Consider the following 18047-nt stretch of genomic DNA (forward strand, 5'->3'; position numbering starts at 1 on the left):
ATGTCACAATAACAACAGATGCAAGTAATCTTAGGCTACTCATCAGAGTGATATCCTCCACTGGATCCAGCTGCTTGACGCATCGCGTTGTGTTCTTCTTCGGAGGTAAATTCATCTAATGGTGTGTTCACACCAGACGTGAAGCGAATATGCGCATCACGTTACTCGCTCTAGATTACTCGCGGGATGTTTCTTGTCACTCGTGCGAATAAAAACATAGCGCGATCAACCATGGTGGAGATAACTACAATCGCTGTTTTGTACCTGTTGTCAATAAGTCCCAAATACGATGGAAAGCCAAACGCCAATGTGTCTGGGTTCACAGCACCATCCAGAGGAGGATGAGTAATGTTAGGATCCTGTATTAATGTGTGTGTTACATTTTACTACTGTGTGTGTATACAGATATTACTATTATTTTTATTATTGATAGCAGCATCTCTGTAGCCATGCTAATAAAATACAACTACCACTACAACTGATTTTAATTGTTTTCTATGCTCCAGACCTATATAATGACAGACCGCTACAATAATGCTCTCTTCCATTGTCTGATTCAACTGGACGTGTCAAGAAGCTCTTTGCTGATTGGCTTGCGCAAGAACGCGTCATGCGAATTTTCCGCTCGAGTTGAAATTTTTTAACTTGCACGGAAGACGCGATTGAGGTGAATATCATGCATTCGTGGTAAACGCGTCACGCATTTTTCGTCATTTGCGTCGCACGGCACAAATTCGCCTCTATTCGTGTCTTTGCGTTGACTTTGTATCTACTTGCACGAATAATAACATTCGCGTCTAGTGTGAACACACCATAAGTTTAGAGCGGTGAACAATTAGTGGATGGCACATGTGGAGGTGCTTAATAACAGTGGTTCTCAACTGGTTTAGCTTCAGGACCTTGAATTAACATTTGACCAAAATGATCATGGACTGTTATATATATATTATTTTTATATAGTATGTTAGGGCTGTCAAAAAACTAAATTCGAATTTTGTACTTAAATATGATTACATTTTTCGAATTATATTCGAATTTAAATGGCCTAATTTCAGTTAGAGGGAAAAAAGCTTTTGTCTTCTCTCCTGAGGCCACAAGAGGGCGAATCGTTCAAAATATTACTAATGCATGTTTATTCAAAGCAATAAAATAATACGACTATCTTTGAAAAAACGTGCATTATGTTTAAAATATTGTTTATAAACCAAACATACTTAAGTTGCTTCAACAATTAGAAACAAAACAGCATTGTGCACGTATGTATAGTTTATTATAAAGGACTGAAAACCAATCACAAAGAGTAGGCCTACTTTTTTGTCTCGAGACATGTTTTTTTAAAAGTTGAACTTGCATTAATTTTACATGGGTTTCTAAACATGCGGCTCTCTTGTGCGAGACGTGAGTGCAATGGTGATAGATGTCCCTATAGAAAATGCGATAAAAATGTTCTTTGTGAACGGTTTTGCCGTAAACAAGATCTTCTCCATATTGATGTTCTCTTTTTCCACAATATTTTGAATGAACAATGCAGCTCATCATCGCATCTCGTGTGCCACTGATAACGTTGCCTGGCACACACCTAAAATTTGAATAAAACATTTTTGCATTCGAATGTGGATTTCTATTTTAAATTCGACAAATATTCGAAATTCGAATTTTTATTTTACAGCCCTGTAGTATATATTATTTTGTACATTTGAGCAGAGATATGTTTATTATTGTATTTATTATTTTGGTAATTATTATTATTTTTATAAACTGTTATAATAATAATAAACAAATTTATGTGTAGAACAGCATTCATATAGAAGAAATGCAGCTCAAAGTGCTTTACTGTTAAATTTACATTAAGAACAAAGTTCTTCAGAGAAACAGATGAAAAATACCATAATTAATGTAACGTGAAACCCATTTTATAGTTAATAAAAAAACAAAATTGTATACATGGAATGCATAACAAAGATATGTAAATAATAATAAAAAAACATAATACAAAGAATGCATAAATCAGGTAAAAAAAAAAAAAAAGACAATGCATTCAAAAGAAATTTAAAGAAAGTAATTTTAATTAAAAGTAGCATGAATTTCCTTATTTATCTTGCTATCCATGATTAATATGGCATCAGCAACATTTTGTTATTTGCCTTTGGCATTGTTTTTTGCCCCTTGTTGTCTGCAACCCTGTAAGAAAAAACTTGTTACTAAATCTTGTTAACAATGTTTTAGAACCACTCTACATAACGTTTTCTGGTAAATCTTGAGTTTGTAAAATCTTTGCAAGGGCTCTTGGCAGACACAGTGTGCTCAGGTTCTTCCTCTTGTTTTGTCTCAGAGTCTCTGCGCTCCGTGATGGGTCGTGACTCTCGTGCTCCATTTGGTCTGGACTCCTTCGGCACACTTTCCAAACCCTCAGGGTCCAGTCCCAAGCTCTTCAATAGTCTGCTGCTAGGCGCTGGCCCTTCCCAACCCAAAGCAGAGGGCACTAGCCTCCGGGATCTGCTGAACTCTGGCCCTGGGAAGCTTCCGCAGGGTCCCGCCGAAGGAGGTGTTCCTTTCCCTTCAGTGTTCTCCACTGCTGGTGTACGTGACAGTGCTCTAACTTTATCTGTATGCTTTGAGAAACATTTCTTATTATCAGTGTTGAAAACAGTTGTGCTGCTTCCATGATACATTTTTCAGGATTCTTCTTCTAGATAGAAAGTTAAAAAGAACAACGTTTATTTTAAATGGAACATTATAAATGTCTTTATTACCAATTTTGATTTATTTAATGCGCCCTTGCAGAATAAATGTATTAATTTCTTAAATTCTTACTGATGACAACATTTTGAACAGTTATGTAAGTGTTGTTGAGACATAGACATAAGAAAATAAATGTTCTTAATATGTTTTTATTTATATATTTTTGTTCTTTCTCTCTTAAGCAGGCTGATAAAATGAAGGGAGGTCTTCCTAACTTCCTGGATCATATTATTGCATCAGTGGTGGAGACTAAGAAGGCAGAGGGTCGACGTGCGTCAGGGTCAGCAGAAGGCGGCGAGTCGGGGACTGCTCCTCGCAGAGAGGGCTTGATGGGTCTCAGTGTATTAGACCCCCACACTTCGCACTCGTGGCTGTGTGATGGCCGTTTGCTCTGCCTGCAGGACCCCAGCAACACCAACAACTGGAAGATCTTCAGAGAGTGCTGGAAACAAGGACAGGTGAGCGGTGAATATCAAATGGATGCGCATTTATTTGATCGTTTACATTCTGCTGATGCTAATAACCTTTTCTTGTTTAGCCTGTGCTGGTCTCAGGCATACACAAAAAGCTGAAGGGTAACTTGTGGAAGCCAGAGTCCTTCAGCAAGGAGTTTGGAGACCAGGATGTGGACCTGGTCAACTGTAGGAACTGCGCCATCATCTCTGATGTCAAAGTCCGAGACTTCTGGGATGGCTTCCAGGTCATTTCCAGTGAGTACATCTGAGCAAGCCTGGATCTTTTTATTGTTGATTTGATTATTAACATCTTTAATTGTCATGAACTATGAAACCACTTTAACCTGGTGGTCTATTATATTCTGCTCTGTTCTCTAGAGCGGTTGAAGGGTGGAGATGGCCAACCTATGGTACTAAAACTTAAAGACTGGCCTCCTGGAGAAGATTTCAGAGACATGATGCCCACTCGGTAGGTTTGCTGACATGTTATTTGGTACCATACCTGCTGGTCGACTGATGTGGATTTTTTTTTTATTGCTGATGCCGGTATTTTGGAGTGCATGGTGGCCGTTGGGCAGTAAGAAGCCAATATATCGATATATATCATAGCACACTGTTTAATTGAAAGATATTTTTAATTTAATTTAAAGATATGTGTAAAAACACATATATAACAGTTGCTTAAATTAAATGTATAATATAAATGCATAATATTTACTAGATTGTCATTTGAAAATGAATAAATATAAAAAAAATTGATCTTAATAAAAAATATATCTGTAAAGATTTATTTAGATGCCAACTTCTTTCTGTAATTCTATTATAGTATTTTTCACAAATAAAGAAACGCTGCAACCTGGTAAGTTTCTACAAGTTAGCGCTATTGTTGTCCCAGTACCAAAATTTTGACTTCGATACAATACCTGACTAGTCTCTCGATACTACTACTGAACCGATAACACAACAGGAACAGTAATTCAATAATAGATGATGCAAATGGAATTTGTAGTTCATTATTTTATCTACTAATTTAAACATTTTTAAAAATAATAATAAAAAAAATAAAAACAAAATCATATGTCACTCCCACCACAAAGGCCTGTGGTGAGCAACTACCAGTCTATGATATAGCCGATAAATATAGATCTTTGAAACAATGGTAATTTAGCCAAATTAGATGGTTATTATTGACCTCAATTACCTGTCAAACTCAGATGGTGAAAAATTTCACGCGTCACGAAATAAATCACATTCATTTGACTTGGGCATGAGCTAGGAGTGGGAAATATGACCAAAATCTTATTTCACAATATGAGTGATTTTATTTCACGAGAACAATTTATATAATGATATAGTAATTTTTTTGTTATTTTATCTTTGCTAATAGCAGTAAGAACATAGATGCAAGTAACAAACAAAAGAACAAATACAAAACAAAGACACAAATGAAATAAACTGTTTTTAGGTAAAGTAGGTCTTTTAACAGTAGCATTCAATTAAGAGATAATACAGAAATTGAATAAAGTTATCAAGATGTATATAAAGTTTGGCAGGCCAATGTTCATGCAGGGATCTGAAGCAGAGCGCTGAACACACACTGTCCTGCTGTCGCACATTGACGCAACTAAGGAAATATGGCTTTCTGTCATTCTTAAAGGGTTAGTTCACCCAAAAATGAAAATTAGGCTGCGTTTTACTCACCCCCGATGCATCCTAGGTGTATATGACTTTCTTCTTTCAGACGAATCCAGTCGGAGTTATATTAAAAATTGTCTTTGATCTTTCAAGCGCTATCGTTGCACTCAGCGGGTGTTGCATTGGGAAAGGTGCTTTTTATTTCACGTCTTTTGGACAGAAGCAATGCAACACCCGCTGAGTGCAACGATAGAGCTTGAAAGATCAAAGACAATTTTTTATATAACTCTGACTGGATTCGTCTGAAAGAAGAAAGTCATATACACCTAGGATGCATCAGGGGTGAGTAAAACGCAGCCTAATTTTCATTTGTGGGTGAACTAACCCTTTAAAGTACCAGTACTAGTAAAAGGAGGAATCGTACCATATTTAAAAGCAGGCTGTCGCAATCAGTGTTGGGGGTAATGCATTACAAGTAATGCAAGTCATGTAATCAGATTACTTTTTTTGCAAGTAACTAGTAAAGTAACGTATTAATTTTACATTTACAAGAAAATATCGGAGTAACGTTTTTCAAAAAAGTAACTCAAGTTACTTTGTTTTTCTATTTATTGACTGACAGCTCTCTTTTCCCTGTGTTGAGAGAAATTGGGAGTGAGGTGCAGAGGAAGAGGCACTTTCCTCCTCAGCCTGAGGCTTGTTCATTTCACTTTTGGAGTGAAAGGACCCTTATAGTTTCCAAAAATAGTTTTTTAGCTTATTATTAAAAAACAAAAGCAAGCCCAGCCCAGGTGACAAAAAGTAAGGAAAAAATAAATGTAATGCATTACTTTCCATAAAAGTAACATAATTAGTTCCTTTATGGAGTAATGCAATTTTGCAATGCGTTACTTTTAAAAGTAACTTTCCCCAACGCTGATCGCAATACCTTTTTAGTTACGGTATGTTGTGTATAACACTATTTAGCTCTGATTTTACATACTTTACACAATGAATATTACATGAATACAGCATAGCAGCAAACTGGATATATCACAGCAAGGTTAGTGGAAGTAAATATTTTTTTAGATATTCAGACTTGTTGAAATGAAATTCATATTTGCTGAATGCTGATAGTAGATGAGGAAGCATTACACTGTTTGCCTTTATCAGTAACAATAGAAAAGCCACATTTTCATATACTCTTAACCAATTTTGTTTAAAAGCGCTGTGTCATAATTTATTAGACCTGGTATACAGAGACCGTAAAATAATGGAATCTCTTTATCCATTAAGCATGTTTTATTAGAGTGTGCTGGTTTGAACTCTTTGAGAACTTTTTTTATTCAGTTAACTCTTTTGAAGAGATTTTTCACAGAGTTAAGCCAAATAAGTTTTGGAGTTTTTAACAAAAATAACATGATTATAATTCAGCCATAATAGTTCTCACCATGAAAATAGCCACAGAAGCTGGAGTGGCATTAAACACAAACAAACAAACTGCTGTAAAATACTGAAGATGGACAATGGGAGCTCTGTGCATTCAGCGTTGTCAAAATAAAAGTCCTGTGCACTGACAAGATAAAAGTTTCCATTTCTGACATATTGGCCAAACAGAAAAAAATGATTGGCCAATGCTGATAATTAAAAAAGGCCAAATATCAGCTTCTATATTGGCCTTGCCAACATATCGGTCGAACACTACCTATGGCATCTTCGCTTGGGAGCAGCCCGTTTTTATGAATTAGCTTGCTTATGTTCTCCTGTTCGCAGGTTTGATGATCTTATGGAGAACCTTCCTCTGCCAGAGTACACAAAGAGAGATGGCCGTCTCAACTTGGCCTGTCGTCTTCCAAACTTCTTCGTTCGGCCAGATCTGGGTCCTAAAATGTACAATGCCTATGGTAAGAGATCTGCATTCAACATCCTCGCCACTGCTTACGAGGAATACACTGACAGCGCTTTAACAGGGTGTCCGCGGGTCCTTAAAAAGTCTTAAAATGTCTTAAATAACGTTTTCCTAATATAAGGCCTTAAAAAGTCTTAAATTCGGATTCGGGTCTTAAATATTTTTGGTCACATTACCGCTGAAATATCTTCAGTCTGACGAACCTAATGACTGTTTACAATCATTGGACAGACCGAAGATTTTTTCTTCCCGCGGTAAGTTATATTCTCACGGCGCAAAAAAAAATTCAAAACACCTACAGAGTGCACCCATTACGTGAAGTCTAGTGTGCGTGCGCATTTACAGTGCGCTCTTTCACTGCATGATTCAGTCTATTAAAATACATTCAGAATGATCACAAATACAAGACATGGGGGCAGAAAATGTCTATATTTATACCACTTCATATAGTTAATCAATTTCACATACAAATGTGATATTGATTTTTTACAACAGTTCAATAAACTAGAAATTTTATTAAGAGACTTACGTTTTAGACACCATATTGCCACAAACAAAAATAATTCCAAACAAAGCCACAGCACTGTTTTGCGTCTTTGAGCAACATGACAACTTTTCGTTCCTGAATGAATCAACTGTTTAAATGATTCGGTTCAGTCGCAATGACTCACTTATTAACAGTGACTTGCTGCCACCTACTGGCGGTTTTAATTTCACATTTAAAGTATCTTTTCATTTTTAAAATTATTTCAAATATCAGTATTCAATGTTTTATGTTTAATATATCAAAACATTATTTATGCATTTGTAACTGCAGGTTAAATGCATTCATGTTCTGCATTAAACAGTGCCAATTCAGGTGCAGCTTATGTCTGGATTGCAAAGTATACAAAAATTTTTTGATACTGATTTCATTTGCTTGGTAACAGCCCAAATGTCTTATTATTCTAATTCACTGATTAAATGTAAGAATTTGACTCAAAAGATAATGCACACTTATAGAAAAATGGCTTTATAAAGGTAAAATGCCCATAACGAAACCCTGTTTAACCTCTTCCCTTTGCCGTGTCCCTCCCAGGACTGATCTCCACAGAAGACAGGAGGGTCGGCACCACTAACCTGCATCTGGACGTATCCGATGCAGTCAACGTAATGGTATATGTGGGCATCCCAGAAGGAGACAGCGACCAGGAAAAAAGTAAGCATTAAGCTATTGTTTGTGTGTGTTAAGGGTTTTTTGTGTATGTGTATTTTGATGCAGCAGTTTGATTTCAAAATACAACATTTCTTGTTTATTTTTGTAGCAAATATAATTAAGCTATTGTTTCTGTTCATAGATATGGCTGCAGTTTTCTTTTGTCCAGTTGTAACATAAAATTTTGGTCTTCGAGACTTTTTTTGCCCCTGTGCTGTATAAGTTTTGCAGTCTGTTTTTCTTTTAAAAAAACAAACAAAAAAACTTAAGGCAAATAGTTGAAATTCTGTATGACACGTATTATTGTGTTTATATTGGTTTCAATGGAAATATAAAAATCCACACTGTCTTCAGCTTTCAAATTTCCCTGAAAACACTTCCTGTCCTAAAAAGGGATAGTTCACCCAAAAAATGAAATTCTGTCATCATTTACTCGCCCTCATGGTTTTCTGAATCCAGAAGTCATACTGATTTGGATCAACATGAGGCTGAGTAAATGACATTTTTGGGTGAACTAACCCTGTAAGTGTAAGCTAATTAGTTAATGTCTGAATGATAGAGATTCCAACCACAGATGAAATCTTTTGATAGGAAACTGGCATTAAAATAGAAAAAATAGATACAGTGCCTTGCAAAAGTATTCAGACCCCTAACTAAATCAGTGAATAATGATTGCAAGCCTCCCTCAAGAGGTAGCTTCTTAGAGGCCAACATGGCACCCTATAGACCTTAGTAAGCGCAGAAGCCGTATTTAATTTGATGACGTACAGCTAAAGGTCGATCAGTATGACATATTGAATGTCTTTCCCTTATAGCTGCATTTTCATTGGTATCGATTAAATATGGCGTGTGCTCTGACTGAGGTTTCTCATAGTAAAAAAAAATTATAAGCTTTAACAAAAAATCCAGCTACAGGCTTATAGTGTCCAAACCGCTCACAGTTCCAGTGAGTCGGACGCAGTTAAGGCCTTTAGGATGGCCTGTGCTCTTGGGGTCTTGCTACTTTTGATTGTGGCACCATTTCTCATTCACAGAAGCAGACCTCGCTGGATTCAAAGGTCTGTGCAGTTTTTTCATTTGTCTCACCTAAGGCATGCCCTCCCACTCTCTTGTTCTTCACTCCCATTGCTTTAACCCATCTCTTGCTACTCTTTACATTAAATGGTATATTATTTATGTTGATGGTTCATTATAAAATACCAATTTGTGCACCAGTTTGTAAACTCCATTCAGAGTTTTCCAGGACACTGAAACATAGTGACCATAGTGTTTTTTGTTACATCTCGCTGTGTTGATGCCCCTTCAGATGTTTTGATGGTTGAGTTATTTTAAAGGGGTCATATAATCACAATTTCTTTGGTTCTTTTCAAATAAAAGTTTCATGCGTTTGTTTGAAGACGAAACCGGTAGGGCTGTCAAAATGGCTGAAAAACTAAATTCGAATTTTGTACTTGAATATTATCAATATTCGAATTACATTCAAATTTAAAAGGCATCATTTTAGTTGGGGTGAAAAAAGCTTTTGGCTTTTCTCCGGAGGCCACAAGAGGGCGCATCGAGCAAAATATTACCAGTGCACGTTTATTCAAAGCAATAAAATAACATGACTATCTGTGGAAAAAGTGCATAATGTTTAAAATAATGTTCATAAACCAAATATAATTAAGTTGCTTAAACAAAACTGTATCATGTATGTATGCATAGTTTAATACAAGGGCCGAAAGCCAATCACACAGAGTACTTTCTTCATTTAAAAACATGAGATGCAGTGGGATGGGGGGAAAAAAACCGCCATAAAGTATCGAGACATGTTTTTTTAAAGTTGAACTTGCATTAATTTTACATAGCTTTCTAAACATGCAGCTGCAACGGTGATAGAAGTCCCTCTAGAAAATGTGCAAAATATGCGTTCTGAGTGGAACGGCTTGGTTTCAGTTCAACAAGATGTTCTGGTTTTCCGCAATATTTTGAATGAACAGCTCCGCTGCGCCGCATCTAGTGGGTTCAACTGGATAGGCTAACAAAAACATTAAAATGCAACAACACTTACATCGTCATCGCATCTCGTGTGCCACTGAGAAGGCCGCCTTAACGCACACCTAAAATTGTGGATTTTTATTTTAAATCCTACGAATTTTCGAAATTCAAAGTTTTTATTTGACAGCCCTACAAAACCGTAAGAGCTAGGACTGCACATATTACACACTGTAAACAAAGCACACCAGTTTACTATTCCATTTTTACACCAGACAGATTCAGTGAAAATCAACACAGATGAGATGAGGATGAAAAATGAATAGCATCTTCAGTTTTTCTTGTGCTCTGGTTCACTATGCTGAACAGTGATTTCTCTTACTGATGGGCTTCGCCACCGATTAAACATGCTCAACTGGTCAAAAAGCTGCCGAGGGGGGTCCGACTAATGCTAAAGTTGCAGAAGATGCCACGAAACTTTAACTTTTAGCCAGAAACATTGGCTTAGTTTGTCACAGCCTTGTAGCACTATATTCCAAGTCTTCTGAAGCTGTATGATTGCCTTCGTCTCAGGAACAGACCCAGACCTTCCAGTGAGCTGTTAACTTGAGAACCACTGCAACTGGATTGAACGGATCACTCTGAGCTAGTTACTTTTGGTTAATCTAGTTAATAACTTAAACTGAACAGTTCTTTCACAATCAGACGGATTTGTTGAACATTTGAGTTCAACTTTAGGTTAACATTATGACCCCTTTAAATAGTACTTATTTGCTATAGGAAAGCTTTTTTTTTTTTTTTTCATGCTCTTCAGTGGTTGGTGATGGACCTTCATATCCTGTCATTCCTTTTAAATGTTTAAAAACAAACAAACAAACAAAAAAAAAACATGAATTGAAATTTGTCACCTTTTTTATTTCAGGAATCTATGCGGTCATATTTTTCCCCCATACAAAAATGTGTTGAGATACTGGAGCAGTTTATTGTGATTATTATATTTTTGATGTATATTCTTTTTACTACAACTGAGCAAACCCTGCAGGATTGATCCTTGCCTTCTCCCTTATTCAGCCTCTTTGCTCCGTTTGCTTGCTTGATTAGTTAGGGCTGTCAATAGATTAAAATTTTCATTGCAATTAATCTCAAATTTCTTGTTGTCCAGTTCCTTCTTAAGACAAAAAGTCAAAACATTATTTGTGTTTGGTAGATTGGCAATACCACAAATTGTGAAATTATTTGTGTAATCTGCAAAAATGACTGCAACAATTTTCCCACATTGTATGTACTTAAAGGGATAGTTCACCCAAAAATGAAAATTCTGTCATTAATTACTCACCCTCATGTCGTTCCAAACCTGTAAGACCTCCGTTCATCTTCGGAACACAAATCAAGATATTTTTGATGCATTCCGAGAGCTCTCTGACCCTCCCATAGACAGCAAGGATCCTAACACGATCAAGGCTCAGAAACGTAGCAAGGAGATCGTTAAAATAATCCATGTGACATCAGGGGTTCAACCGTAATTTTACGAAGCCACGAGAATACTTTTTGTGTGCAAAGAAAACTAAAATTACGAATTTATTCAACAATTCGTCTCCGCCGCGTCACCGTAGCGCCATTTTTTGAGTATCATACGTAAACAACGTATGCTGTTCTGTGTCAGCAGCAGCGTACGCGGATAAACTGTTTACGTTGTTTACGCTTTGATCTGAACGTAAACAACGTATCTGCATACATAATTGTTGAATAAAGCCGTTATTTTTGTTTTCTTTGCGCACAAAAAGTATTCTCGTAGCTTTCTTACAGGTTTGGAACGACATGAGGGTGAGTAATTATAATTAATGACAGAATTTAAATTTTTGGGTGAACTATCTCTGTAATCTTGTGTAACCTTCTCTGTTGCTCGATGTTTAAGTTTATGCTTAAGTGTGTTTTGCACCTGAGTGAGTAACTGAATGTCCTATAAATGATTATTTCTTGCAATGCCACTCATAAAATGTCCTGTCTGACCGACATCACTGAGATTGGTCACATCTGTGTCTGTGACAGTCCTAAACAGCAGGAAAAGTGTCGGGGGACTGGCTGAACTTGTTTAAAAAATTCAGAAATGCTTGCTTCCCGTCAATCATTTTGTGTGTTTGGGTTTGCAGGCATCTTCAGCGGGCAGAGAGAGGCAGCATGTATACCAGAATGAAACTTTCAGATAAATTAATAGTGGCATTGCATAAATGACAGTGTTAAACGTTTTGAATGAACATTCATTTTGACAGCCCTATTGCTTAGTAATTATAATCAGTTATTAAACTTTAAAATATTAAATATCTACTCTCTGTTTTGATGGTCATAGTGTAGTTGCCCAATGCTTGGAAACCCTGTGTAGAAACAAAGGAGGCTCTAACAATCAATATCAGTAGTTCAGCTCTAGTTTAATGAAAAAGATAAAGACGTTTACACAAGTTATGATTGTGTGTTTACTGACCGACCTGTTATTACTGTAGAGGTGATGCAGACCATTGAAGAGGGAGATGTGGATGACATGACTAAGAGAAGAGTCTATGAAGCAAAGGAGAAACCTGGCGCTCTCTGGCACATCTACGCCGCCAAAGACGCTGAGAAGATCCGCGAGCTCCTGCGAAAGGTGAAAGGATGACTTAGACCATTATTGCTTTAGCAGTAGTTTATCCCAAATAAAGACAAGGTTTCAGATTTGGGCAGTGTTCTCTGCTTTCTGTGTTGTAAAACGCTATGAATGTCTGAAGTTCATTTCACCTATTAATTGCAGGTTGGAGAGGAACAAGGTCAGGAGAACCCACCAGACCATGATCCTATCCACGACCAGAGCTGGTACCTGGACCAGACGCTGCGCCGCAGGCTGTACGAGGAGTATGGAGTCCAGGGCTGGTCCATTGTGCAGTTTTTGGGAGATGCCGTGTTTATCCCAGCTGGAGCGCCACATCAGGTTGGTTATTGAGAGGATGTCCACCATCAGAGTTCAGTACTTCAAAATCGTGTACTTGACACTAGGGGTGTGAAATATGCAGAAAAATAATACCTCAATAATAACTCTTGCATTTTGTAGATAACAATAATTAGACGATATTTAGCCGAGTGTGTTTTTGTACTGGAACCTTTTCAATAAGGGCTGATATTTGCCACCTTAAATTGATTTCCAGTGCATGTTTTACCTTTATAAGGACTATATAGGCTGATACCAATCAAATAAAATAAATAGAAACAAAATGCATTTTTCACTGCAGAAGAGGTGCATAAGCTGCACCTAAAGCATTATTTAGATATATTTACATTGCATTTACAATTGAATAATTATTGCTATAAGATTAATCCAGAACTGCCAGTTGGTAGCAGTAAGATATACTGCCTTAAAGGTCCCCTGAAATGCTTAGAGAAATGCAGCGTTACACTGTGTTGACGTCATTTTAACTGAAACAGGAAGACAGGGCGGGACATATCAAGCAGCCCCGCCCCTTTTTAAAATAGGCAATAGCGTTCGTTTATATCACAGCTTGGGCTAGAGCCATTGAGCTAATGAATCAATGAGTCGGAAATTCGGAAAGACAGCACTTGCTCATAATATTGCTTAACTATATCATAGAAATACAAGACAAAAACTCGTACAGGGGCATTTTTGCCGCTATATATTGAATTTTGGGTCATTCTAACTACATTTTAATGGGCTTCATTAAAAGTGTGAACTCTCAAGGCATGTTATTTGTTTTTTGCAAAGTGACACATTGTTAAAAAAACAATTACGATATTATAGTAGACAATGCATAATGCACACCCCTACTTGACACACAAATACTCATTTTCTCATCTTGGTTTTCCCAGGTGCACAACCTGTACAGCTGTATCAAGGTCGCAGAGGACTTTGTTTCTCCTGAGCATGTGAAGCACTGTTTTAGATTGACGCAGGAGTTCCGCCACCTTTCCACCACTCACACTAACCATGAAGACAAGCTACAGGTATTTCTAGATGTCATTCCAAACCTGATGTAACTCTGCTGCGGAGCACCAAAGTAAAATTTCAAGATTTTGTGGTGAGCTGTGAGCATAAATGCTTGATTTAATGTTGTATTTCCATCGTTCACAGGTGAAGAACATCATCTACCATGCCGTGAAGGATGCTGTGGGAACATTAAAAGCCCATGAGCCTAAACTAGGCCGCTCTTAGTTGTTGAACTGATAGTAGAGGAGTCACAGAGAGATTGGGTCTCGGGGTGGGTGAGATTTGGGTTTGGATGAGGCCAGTCTGCTCGCAAAACTAGCTGTTTATAATGGAACGTCTCAGCGTTTTGGTAGGATGAAGATGCTGCTTCATCAGTGTTACAAAAGCATTGTTTAGTTTTACAATCCTTTTCTCTGTATTTAAAAAGTCTGTTCTTTTTCTCAGCGTTTAGAATTTGTTGGACTGTTCAGAGAGCTGGTGATTTATAAGCTGCCATGAATCATTTAAAAGGCCTACAACAAGGTTTCTTCATGTGAAAAGACAAAAATGAGCACTGGGTTTCCTTCTTAGAGAACATTCATTTTGTGCTCTTCAATGAAGGAGAGCTTTTAGTTAAGATAGGGGTCAACAGTAATTAAATTGATTAAAAGATTCCCACCGGCTTCTTCAGGAGAGGTGGATAAGAGCACGGAAGGGAACTAGACCAAAGTTTTTTATTTTTAAGTTGCTTTTTTGTCTTTTTGATGAAAACATGTTCTTTGCTTTTTTTGTAATATGCCATTTAGGTAATATTTCACTGACAACAAGCGTTAGACTGGCTTTGAGGAACGTCATTCGAGAATCAACAATTCCGGTTCTGCAGAACTACTTGCCATTAATATGTACCAATATATATATTGATCTTAGCAGTGTGTATGATTTTTTTCTTTTTTCCAAAATAAAGGTTTACAAGAAATTATCTGGCCCTGTTGTTTGAAAATTACACCGTGCATTTCTTAGCTATCTATTTGTTTAATGCTTACTATTTTATTTTATAAGACATTTTGTGGTTCATGGATGACACTGCAATAAACTAAAGCTTTTGAAATATTGTTTACATCGATTTTCTTGGTGCAAAAGGGGAATTTTGGCTGTAATCCATGTTTATGAAATAACTTTGTCTGTTCAGTCTGCTTTACCAACTTACATGTCCACATGTATGTAAAAAAAATTCTGTGGAAGTCAATGGGTGCCAGCAATTGTTTAGTTACACACATTCTTTAAAATATATTTTTCTGCATTCAACGGACATTTTTAAGTTTATATTATATTCCAATTATGATGATTACATATTTGTCAGTTGCCAGACATGACTGAATATATTGCTGTGCAAATGAAATGAGACAATCATTTTTCTCTTTTAATATACAGTATTATATAGCATAATAAAAAAAGCTAATAGAGAAGATACAAAGGGAGTGGCATGGCTGTAAATGATTTGTGAGAAATGCACTTGGTGTATGCAATCCTGAGAGGAACTGAGAATAGACTCGCCAAGCAAGGCTTTGCGATAAATCTTCATTAAAAGGTCAGTGTTGAGAAAACTCAAGAGTGCGAGTGTCCTGTCTGTTTGGGCCAGTTACTCACCTGTATACTGCAGTTAGACCCTCAGAATGCTGACCTCTCTAGAACTGAAGGAGTGGCTAATTCGGGTTCGGTGCCTTGCTCAAGGGCACCTCAGTCGTGGTATTGAAGGTGGGAGAGAGCGCTGTACATTCACTCCCCCCACCTACAATCCCTGCCGGTATGAGCCTCGAACCCGCAACCTTTGGGTTACGAGTCCAACTCTGTAACCATTAGGCCACGACTTCCCCACTCTTCTTTACCATCATGAGAGGAGCCTTTGTAGTGGACAGGACGGGCGTCAGTGTGACTCGGTCAATCATGTCAGAAACCTCTTCAGGGTTTGGAACAGCAGCAGGAACCTTCAGGCCGGGACAAGAAGCTCTGGAACCAGTGGCTCTGGAAAGGTACCCTGTGGAGTGACCTCTGTGGTGCCTGTGACTCTGATCTCTGACCTCAGCAGATTCTGGAGCAGCAGCATTCACATTGTTTTCTAAAGCGGCTCTGATTTCTTTGGGACCCATTTGTCCGTGGCAGGAACTTTAGGATCAGACACAACCGAGGCCTGCCAGCCCCGCAAGACGCTAAAACTGGAGAGATGGAGGGGGACACCTGAGTGAGTCCTCCAGACACAAGACTGACCCTCTTCACCACGACCTACAGGACCTGAAACACAATGAGAAGAGCATGGGAGAGCATCTCCTCCAGATGAACCCTCTGCATTCTGTGCAGACAAATGAGAGAAATTTCTGATTATTTCTTTCAACTTCACACCTGCTTTCTAAACTGTGAGAGATTCCTGCATTATCCATTAGGGCATTGTTTATAAAGCCTCTGTTTTGAATAATTAAGATTAAGATCAAGTTCTTACCATCTGAGAAGCCGGGCTCGATCCAGACATCAGCGTCCATCAGTTTTATATCGCTGCTGTACGGATAACGGTTGGTCATCATGATAAACAGCAGCACACACAGCGACTACACCGTCGCCTGCATCCCGCAGTACTCACCCTTCTCAAAGTACTCAGGAGGACAGAAATTTGCTGTCCCTGGAGGAAAGAGTTTGTCACATGTCTAAGTTTGCTTTACCAGTTTTCTCACTTTACTCTGGCTTTTCTTCTTCTGAGAATGTTCTTAGTGCATTGTTAATATCTCGCTGGATTAAGACATGATGTAACTGCTCACTAGAGTTAAAGTCCCAAACTACATGTTTGAGAGAGAATACATGCCACTGAAGGTGATGTTGGGTGAGCTCTTCAGGAGGTCCCCAACACCGAAATCGATCAGTTTGACCTCCACGGTCTCTGTGTTGAACAGGAGGTTGGATATCTTGATGTCCCCCGGGAACAGCAAACGACTGCAGCGTCAATCACCTGCCGCATGAAATGAAGCACCAGAGCCTCACTGAAGAGCTCTCCGTGATGTCCATGCAGGGCGAGGGCCGCTCTAAGACCATGATGTACTGGTAGGGATGCTCCTGCAGTCCAGCAGCTCTATGATGTGGCCACAGCGGGGGCCTTGATTGGCTTTGACTGTCAAAGCCACCTCTAGAGGAACTGGACTGGGATGGTCAGGCTAGAAGAACGATTGCTTTATGATGGTCAGATGGAAGCAGTTTCTCAAATAAACATTCAGCTCAGTCTGTTTATCTATTGAAATATCTGTACTCTGTGTTTTACATGAATCCAAGATCTTATCAATCGAAACAAGTAAATGAGAGGAGATGAGATGAGAGCAGTCTACTTACAAGGCTGAGGTACGACTCGTTTTCTGTCTTCGCTGTGAATTTCGCAGCCACCTGAAGGACGTCCTCACAGCGGGTCCCTTCAAAGACGGAGCCTCCTTCCCCAACTTCTCGCCGATGGCATACGTCCAGCAAATGAGGTCTATTACAATATAATTATAGTTTTATTTTTATTTTATAGTCATATTATTATACATTGATACAAAACATTGGTAAGTACATTTTTAAAATTCAGTTGTCGCACTTCAAGTCTATTTAAGTGAACTGCAAAAAAGCTAAATGGTGTAAAACTAAAATGGTTTAAAATTATGGAAAAAAACAAAACAAAGAAATATTACCGCAGTTGCAGCTATATGATTTAAAACAAACGTTCCTTTAGAGGTTGTGTGTTATATTTTGGGTTATGACAGTAAACTCACCCTCGCTCCTCGTGATCTCGTCACAGTCCAGATGTCTCAGATGTGAAGGACTCATCTGCTGAAGGTATACAGATATTTTTAATATTATTAATTTTTTTGTCCATCAATGGTGGCAATCAGTAGGCTAATTTCTAATGAAGAGACCAATTTATTTGACAGAATGTAGGCTTTTATTTATATGTAAACATTGTTTAATTACCATTATAAACTATATAACTAGCTATCTCACAAATTTGTGCTCACTCAGTGTATTTTTGATTTTACAGTGGGGTAATTTTGTTGCAGTAGCACGAGATAGCTTGATTTCAAACTTTGAATTGAATAAAAAATGACAAGTAAGCAGCCAGTAATAAAATAAGAACAAATAAACAAATTACTAATGATAGCACAAATAAAAAATAACGATAGGCCAACAAATGAAATAAAT

The 18047-nt window shown here is 37.8% G+C and overlaps 1 protein-coding gene and 1 pseudogene across 1 annotated transcript in view; one reads left to right on the forward strand and one right to left on the reverse strand.

Moving 5' to 3' along the window:
- Window positions 1–14865, forward strand: part of LOC107754509 (lysine-specific demethylase 3B-like) — a 42867-nt gene extending 28002 nt beyond the window's left edge. The window contains exons 13-23 of the mRNA XM_016570987.1: window positions 2333–2580; window positions 2925–3200; window positions 3281–3452; window positions 3576–3666; window positions 6585–6715; window positions 7799–7918; window positions 8950–8973; window positions 12388–12527; window positions 12672–12848; window positions 13739–13873; window positions 14001–14865. Of these exons, the coding sequence (XP_016426473.1) occupies window positions 2333–2580; window positions 2925–3200; window positions 3281–3452; window positions 3576–3666; window positions 6585–6715; window positions 7799–7918; window positions 8950–8973; window positions 12388–12527; window positions 12672–12848; window positions 13739–13873; window positions 14001–14081 (1595 nt within the window). The 3' untranslated portion in view covers window positions 14082–14865. The remainder of the gene's footprint in view (window positions 1–2332; window positions 2581–2924; window positions 3201–3280; window positions 3453–3575; window positions 3667–6584; window positions 6716–7798; window positions 7919–8949; window positions 8974–12387; window positions 12528–12671; window positions 12849–13738; window positions 13874–14000) is intronic.
- An 826-nt stretch (window positions 14866–15691) lies between these two features.
- On the reverse strand, window positions 15692–17675 carry LOC107754511 (serine/threonine-protein kinase pim-2-like; annotated as a pseudogene).
- Window positions 17676–18047: the final 372 nt, after the last annotated feature.

The sequence above is a fragment of the Sinocyclocheilus rhinocerous genome, unplaced genomic scaffold (genome assembly GCF_001515625.1).
Source record: "Sinocyclocheilus rhinocerous isolate Xijiao unplaced genomic scaffold, SAMN03320098_v1.1 scaffold50, whole genome shotgun sequence".
Taxonomy (NCBI): domain Eukaryota; kingdom Metazoa; phylum Chordata; class Actinopteri; order Cypriniformes; family Cyprinidae; genus Sinocyclocheilus; species Sinocyclocheilus rhinocerous.